The sequence below is a fragment of the Corythoichthys intestinalis genome, chromosome 22, assembly GCF_030265065.1.
Source record: "Corythoichthys intestinalis isolate RoL2023-P3 chromosome 22, ASM3026506v1, whole genome shotgun sequence".
NCBI lineage: Eukaryota > Metazoa > Chordata > Actinopteri > Syngnathiformes > Syngnathidae > Corythoichthys > Corythoichthys intestinalis.
Window position 1 is genome coordinate 19,364,341 of NC_080416.1, and position 7,916 is coordinate 19,372,256.

The window sequence follows — 7,916 nt, forward strand, 5'->3', positions numbered from 1 at the left end:
CATCCTCTCTTTATATTTTTCTCTCTCTCTCGCTCTCTCACTTTTGCGCGTACACACACGTAGCATCATGATATGTGTTTAAGAAAACAGCTTTGAGACGCAAGACTGCCCTATGGCGCAGGAGAAAGGAACCACCACATGAGTGGACCATCACTTATCCTGAGTGGGCTTTAAGCACAGTAATAAAATCATTAGACTCCCCGCCTCCCTCCTTTCCTCTCATCTCTCTCTCTTTTTCTCGGCACATCGGGGGGGACTCCAGGATGATGATGAATCTGTATTTATGGGGATGGAGTAATTACACAGCTAACCTCTGAGGGAAGCCAGGAGGGCCACAGGCCAGTGAGCAGGGCGCTAGGTGCTCAACCTCATTAGCACAGCCTGTGTGGTTGAGTCCGTGCATATGTGTGTGTGAGTTCATATAATAATCGTTTCTATTTTAATTTTCAAACCTATTAATGAGAAGGCAACAAGCAGATTCCTGCTTTTATCATTCATAATTGCACTCGTAAAATTCCACTTTGTTTCCACCATGCATGAAAACAGCATTTGGTACACCTAGTATACATTCATTATCATTAAGGTTATGAATGAGCCTAACCCTGCTTACTCTGGACAAGAAGTGCAGTTCACCCTCTACTGGTCACCAGCCAATCGCAGGACACATGACCAACAACCATTCACACTCACTTTTATATTAGAGATGTCCCGATCGATCGGCATCCGATCACGTCATTTTCAAAGTATCGGAATCGGCAAAAAAATATCGACCATGCCTTTTTTTAATATATATATATATATATATATATATTATTTTATTAAATTGTTTTCTAAATGTATTTAACGTTACAGACATAATATGTTACACTCATCCAGAGTCTTTAGTTTAGGCTTAAGGTAGTTTATCAAATTTATCCCGATAACAGCGGTAATTAATTTTAAAAAAAATGTATCACGTTCAAATGTTTAACGCAATTAATGCATGCACTGCACGACCCACTCACGCATTGTCGCGCTCAATCTGTAATGGCGCCGTTTTACTTATATAGAGAGATAACAGGCAGCGTAAAATGAGTAGAGGGAATTTTGGCAGCCTTTGGAGCCTTTTTTTCATTGACTAAAGCCTTACAATCCCTCTCCCTATGATTAGAAATATCATGGGAAGCAATGTGGGGAAGCAAGGTCGCAATGGCGTACCGCACGCAGGCTATTTTTAGACCGTGACGTCGCATCGTAAAGCGGAAGTAAAGCCGAAGTGGGCCATTGTAGACCCGCCCTCGCATAGACCCAATGTAAAAAGTGCTACATTTCTCCGGTAATCTTTTGAAAACGAACATGCCAATCACGCATTGCTTTTTTGGAACTTGTAGAAACGACTCTCGACATTACGACACATGAAGGATGTTTCTTCATACGTTTCCGGAAACCAAAAACTCAGGAGGAAAAAATGTGAAGACCGAATCAACTTGCGCGGACTTTAACACCAGCTTGGCTAATCCATTCACGTTTCATATGCAGTAAACATTATGTTGGGTTGGCATGGTCTTTCAGAGGACAAAGAGGTAAGCCATTTTTATATTTTTAACTTATTTTTTTAGCGTAACGTTGTGCCGTACAGCTTCTGTCTGACAATGAATGACCTGAAAAGAATTACAATGGTATCTGACTGCCACTGTTACCGTTTCTGTTATATATATAAAAAAAAAACAACGTTAGTAAGGGGGAAGTGTAAATAAATTATAGGAATAAGATGTGTTATCAATGAAAAAAGTGTTCGTTGGCTGTCACTGAGTAGCATTTGCGATCGCTACACAAAGCAAACTAAATTACCCCCAAGAATGGTAAGAGACGTAGGACAACCAGAGGATATATAAGAAAGACAGGGCTGATGGTAAAGGATAGCTTGTTGAAACAGGAGAATGTCATTGTCAGTCGCGTCGATAAAAAAGCTAAAGCTATGCTTAGGTCGGCTCATTTTTTTCGTCTCTTTCAACCTTCGACACTAAAGTCATTTCTTTAACTGAACATTTTTATGTTCTTCCACATCTTTGCCAGTCAATTTGGCACCAGGCACATCATTTTCGGAGAGAATTGGTAGGTTTAGCGCTGTAAACATCTCCTTCGTACACGATTTCCATTCATTTCCTATTAGGGACAAATGCTGGCTTGTCCTTACTTAGCAACAGTAGCTAATGTCATGAATATTAATGAGCGGAAGTGACGTGTTGCTTGCGGTACGCCATTGATCTTTTTCTTAACACCTTATGTTATTTCACAACGCAGACAAGATATATCAATTGGTAGCACTACGCACAGTCATGGTTCCACTTCCCATCATGCATTTGGGCATGGCTACAGTATCATTTACTGAAAGCTCAACAAATACACTAGATGACAATATTTAGTCACAGTATACAAAGTCACAAGTCTTTCTATCCGTGGATCCCTCTCACAGAAAGAATGTTATTAAAGTAAATGCCATCTTGAGGATTTATTGTCATAATAAACAAATACAGTACCTATGTACTGTATGTTGAATGTATATATTCGTCCGAGTTTTATTCATTTTTTTCTTAGTGCATTGCCAAAATGTATATGATCGGGAAAAATTATCGGGAATGATTGGAATTGAATCGGGAGCAAAAAAAGCAATTGGATCGGGAAATATCGGGATCGGCAGATACTCAAACTAAAACGATCGGGATCGGATTGGGAGCAAAAAAACATGATCGGAACAACCCTAATTTATATTATTATTTTATATCTATTTTTGTTTAATTCCTGATAGTTCCTTATGCAGTGATTCATTGAGGTACAACTATTGGTTATTTCAAACAACCACATAGCTTTGCCTTGACAAAGTAAATTATGTAATGGCTAAACGGCCAATGAAAATTGACTAATATTGTTGCTATCAAAGTTATGAAAGGCGTCTTTTTTCATCATGGACAGGTATGTCGATTAAACAGCTCCTCAGTTGCACGGTCAAGGTTCACACCAAAAGGTGCAGCACAATGATAATTGAATTTAAGCAAAAAATTGGAAAAAGCAAAGATTCGGCAAAAAACACATTTTTCTAATATGACAATATCCTAGGTTATTTTCCATACATTTTTTTTTACTGATTTAAGACATAGGTGCTATATGATTATTAATGGTATTAGTATTCATCTAATTGGAGAACTAATGGATTAATTGCCTTATTTAATTGGGTGAAAAACTCTACAGATATGAGCATTTTGAGTTAGGAGCATGGCCTCAGAGCAAATTAAACCTGTATCTCAAGGCACCACTGTACTCCCCTCAATCATTGATTTCTCTACAGCCATCACCTCTTATAACAACAGCCCATTATTCACGGCAACATCTGTCATTTTCCACCCCACAGCACTTCTGAGCACTATGCTATTTTATCCTCTCAATTTCTATCAATCCCATCCGTCCCTAGTATCCACCCTCTGAAAATATGCTCCAGTGACTTCCGTCGATAATCACGGACATTCCTTCTGGACCTGGCCGGCCATATCAATGACCTGCTGGCCCATCTGCCTGCCAGAGAGGAGGATCAGCTGTCACACGCGTGCGTAATGCGTGCGTAAAGGTGCTAATTGTCACACTTAACTCATGCAAATTCTTAATTCTTGCTCATTTAAATTGCTGTAAGTGATCGATTTGTTGCATGTGTGAATTGTATTTAAACACAATGAGCACATAATAATGACAGGTAGTGTACTTCTCACCACTAATGAAGAGACAAATGTAACACACACTTGCAGGGTCCTCCTCTCTATGAACATATTGTAGACTTAAAAAAAAAAAAGACCGAGCACACAACACACACAACCACGCACGAGCGCACACACCACAAGCCACCCACGACCTGGGCTAACCAATGCACTAATCGCCTGCCCTGGGCATAGGAGGAGCTTGGAGCTTAAGTAGGCTGCCAATCAGTCAGTCAGCTCCACATCCAGAAAGCTCCTGCGGCCAAACGCGCGCATCACTCCGCACTCGACGTGCCAAAGTGTGGCTTTGACTCGGAGTGTTAGAAGCGTGCAAGCGGAGGCTTGACAGTTTCCAAAGAGAGGACTCTGGTGATTTAGATACCTTTTATTTTGAGCTTCTTCCATTATCTATTTGGGAATTTTCTTTTTTTTTTTTTTTCTTTTCTTTTTTTCTTTGTTTTTTTTTTTTTCTTTCCTTTTAATTTTCCCTTCCACTGCCTCCTCTTGTCGACTTTTGGGAGAGATTTTACTGGACATGGCTTTCCCTCAGCTGGGGTACCCCCAGTTCCTCAACGCCGCCCATGAGGTGTACGCGGGCGAACGACCGGCCTCGAGCCGCGAAGGAAGCAGTGACAGCGGCGTGAGCTCGTCTGCTACAGCCGCTGCTGTCGGCTCCATGCTGGGGATGTATGGGAACCCATGGGCCGCCCCCAACTACAGTGCCTTTCTGCCGTATAGCGGAGCACCAGACCTCGCCCTCATATCTCAAATGGTAAGACTTGTTACATAACTTATCACTTCAAATTGACACTTATGCCGAAAATAATTTATGATATGGTTAGTGTAAGATTATCTGAGCGCGAAATAGTTGGACACATTTTTAATGTTGAAATATTGTAAACAGTCGAATGCAAATTGCATGGCTTTATTTGGAAACAATTTTAAGTAGATGTTGTATTGTCTGTATCGAAGCAAAATATGCTTAAAATTTTAAGTTGTCGAATACTGCAATAACGCACTGACAAATATTTAAGTCCATTATATCTCAATAATGTTCGGACACATTTACAACTACTTTTTCTTTATTCATACACAATACTAAATCGTCCCCTAACTTTTTTTTATTTATTTTTTTTTAAAATTATTATTCTTATTATTTTTAATCAAACTAATTGTTACTTCTTTATTTTAGGGCTCCCAGTACGAGTTAAAGGACAGCCCCGGTTCCCACCCGGGCTCTTTACCTGTGCATGCGGCTCAAGGTTTTTATCCTTACGGACAGTATCCCTATGGAGACCCGTCAAGGGCCAAGACCGCCACACGAGAGACGACGAGCACTCTGAAGGCCTGGCTGCAGGAGCACCAGAAAAACCCTTACCCCACCAAAGGGGAAAAGATCATGCTTGCTATCATAACGAGGATGACACTCACCCAGGTATGCATGCAATTCATGCAAACATTTTTTTAAACGTAAAAAAAAAAAAAAAAAAAAAAAAGTATTTGTGGAGAATCGGCAACATAGAAATACACAATTCAAAACAATTTTAACAAATACTCCTAGAAGGTTCTTTTTTTTTTTTAAATAGCAAGTCCATTTCCGCTATTATTTGATTTAATGTCAAACTTGATCTAATAACACCTGTATTCGTATTCCAGGTGTCCACGTGGTTTGCAAACGCACGCAGACGCCTCAAGAAGGAGAACAAGGTGACGTGGGGCCGCAGCGCCGAGGACCGTGACGGGCGCATCTTCAGCAGCGACAACGAGGACGAGCAAGGCAAAAACGGCAGCGACGACGACGAAGACGAGGAGATCGATTTGGAAACCGTCGATATTGAAAGACCGGAGGAGCAGCGCGCCGCAGCGGAGCAGGGCTGCACGAAGGGGGAGAATGAGGTAGACGTGGCCGGCAGTGAGGCCTCGACTGAGCCTCGGTACTCCGAGAACACCAGGACACTTTCCCTCAATAAAGCCCAACCAGTGATCAAACTCGTGGATGACTCCCCCAGCAGACAAGAGTGCCAGAGACCACCGCAGAGCAAACCCAAAATCTGGTCCCTGGCTGAGACAGCCACTGCACCGGACAACTCGCACAAAACTTCCCACGCTGCACATGCGCACCACCCGGCTTTGGCAACCACCGCACACCCGGCACTGCTCCCGGGTCATGGGATTTACACATGCCAAATCGGCAAGCTGCACAACTGGGCCAACGCGGCATTTCTCAACGCCAACTCGTTATTGAACATGAGGTCGCTCCTCGGAGGAGCACATGCCGGACACCTGCCTCTGCGCGGCCCTGCGCCACCCGTGCGTCACGACGCACGACCCGGTCACGGAGCTTCGGGCACAGAGGACGACAGTGACGGCGACTCTTCTGGAAGCTTTAGTCCAAAAAGAGATGGTACGACGAGTGGACATAATTACCACATTAAAATCACAAAAAAAAACTCAACGTGTATTGTTTTATTTTATTTTTTAGATGAAGACAGTAATCACAGGCCGGATTCACTCAAGTCTCCTTTCCAGCTCATCACAGACAGGTAACACGCTATGTATTTTAAGTACATTATGAGGCTATCAGCCTCAATTTCTTGCCACATGTCTCTTGCTAAATGAACCCTCAAGCAGAGGTAAACACTGTTACACCTGACCGGGCACGGAGGCTGAGCTCAAGAGCACATAAATCATGTGATTGAGAGGCCACTTTAACGCCTCGTCAGGCAGCGGTCTGATGCGTCCTGCGGGGCCTTCGAGTTATCTCCAACCCGGGTCATTTAAATAATCTGCAGCCATTTATTCACGCCTCCCCTGAGTGAATGCAGTCAATGCATGTCAAAGAAATCGCTGATAGCGTTAATGTAACAGAGGGTGAAAGGCTTTGAACGTTCAAATTCCTTTTTTAATTTCTAGAAATTTGGTTTAAAACAGCAGCATATAATTGAGACACAAACCATGATATGTACAATAGGTTTGTCAATTGATTTTAATAAATAAATTAAATTTAACCAACTGTTGTATGTTTACAAATTTGCAATTGAGTTAATTTTTTCCCTTCTCGTCAACAGACCTCACCATGGCACAGGAACACAGCGAGCGCTCACATCAACATTATGAAAAATACTGACCAACCTAAAAAAATTATATATATATTTAACTGGGAACAATTTAACAAAGACTATTTTTGACAGGGCAACCTGTTAGAGTGTTACTGTTTAGCCTATACAAAAAAAAAAAGACGTTTTCTTGTTACTGATTTGCTTGTGCCTCTCATTTATGTATGTTTTTTTTTCTCTCTTACTGTTCCTTTTGAAAATTGTAAATACAGGATATGAATTTGTCTTTAAAGAATATATTTTTCAGAAACTAAATAAATGTCATTATAGTCATTTATTATTGAAAAACAAGTCTTGGCTTATACATTTAAATCAGAATTGCATACCTGTGTGCGTGTGTGTGAGAGTAGAAGTGTATGGACGTAGGTTTAATGCGAATGGACTAAAATTAATCATATTTAACGAAAAGTTTTGAAATGGTTTTAATCATATTTGCAATTGTTAATTATGCAAGAGATTTAACTTAAACTATTACTTATGATATGTTTTAATTTACTTAAATTATTTGTCGGATTATGATTCATTACATAGTTATCTCATATTAGCTTCACATGGATGCCAGCAAAGCCATCTGGTGGTGACCCCTTCTTGCAAGAAAAGTCCTGAAAAGCTCTCCTCTTGCCAAAATTCAAAGGCTTAAGCCAGCGATTTGGAAGTCCCAGCAAACACTACAGAAATTTAAATGGAAGGTTTCCAGGACCTCACGGACCCACGCCTGTGCTTTCAGCTAGGTCCCTTTTTACACTTTAATGTTGGATTACGCCCCCTCGGTGGCACCGCAGCTATACCTCTGAAATATGGATCAGAAGACAGGAAAGGCCAGTGGCCAGTGGGGGGCAAAGCAGCTCAGGGGGTGGCGCAGGCCTGGTGGGTTGTGTGTCACTCCACCTCATCTTTGACGTTCAAGGCCCTCGAATAGCGGGGGTAGAGAGAAAGATAGAGAAAGGTAGGGGGTCTTAGAGCTGTCAAGCATAAAAGCTGTGGCTCCTACTTGGATTCATGTATGCCTCATGATTGGGGGGACTGCATGTGTCCCCCCACCTCCCCGAGGGCCCCAAAAAGACCCCCTTGTATG

The 7,916-nt window shown here is 41.7% G+C and overlaps 1 protein-coding gene across 1 annotated transcript; it reads left to right on the forward strand.

The window, feature by feature from the left end:
- Positions 1–3,983: 3,983 nt before the first annotated feature.
- irx1b (iroquois homeobox 1b) lies at positions 3,984–7,082 on the forward strand. The gene is made up of 5 exons (XM_057827940.1): positions 3,984–4,497; positions 4,918–5,160; positions 5,382–6,129; positions 6,208–6,268; positions 6,794–7,082. Exons 1-5 carry the CDS (start codon positions 4,261–4,263, stop codon positions 6,840–6,842), a joined length of 1,338 nt encoding a protein of 445 aa, XP_057683923.1. The 5' UTR covers positions 3,984–4,260; the 3' UTR covers positions 6,843–7,082.
- Positions 7,083–7,916: the final 834 nt, after the last annotated feature.

Coding starts and splice junctions, on each gene's coding strand:
- irx1b (XM_057827940.1), top strand. CDS start 4,261: ATGGCTTTCCCTCAGCTGGGGTACCCCCAGTTCCTCAACGCCGCCCAT. Junction 6,130..6,207: donor CTTTAGTCCAAAAAGAGATG/GTACGACGAGTG, acceptor TTTATTTTTTAG/ATGAAGACAGTAATCACAGG. Junction 6,269..6,793: donor TTCCAGCTCATCACAGACAG/GTAACACGCTAT, acceptor TCTCGTCAACAG/ACCTCACCATGGCACAGGAA.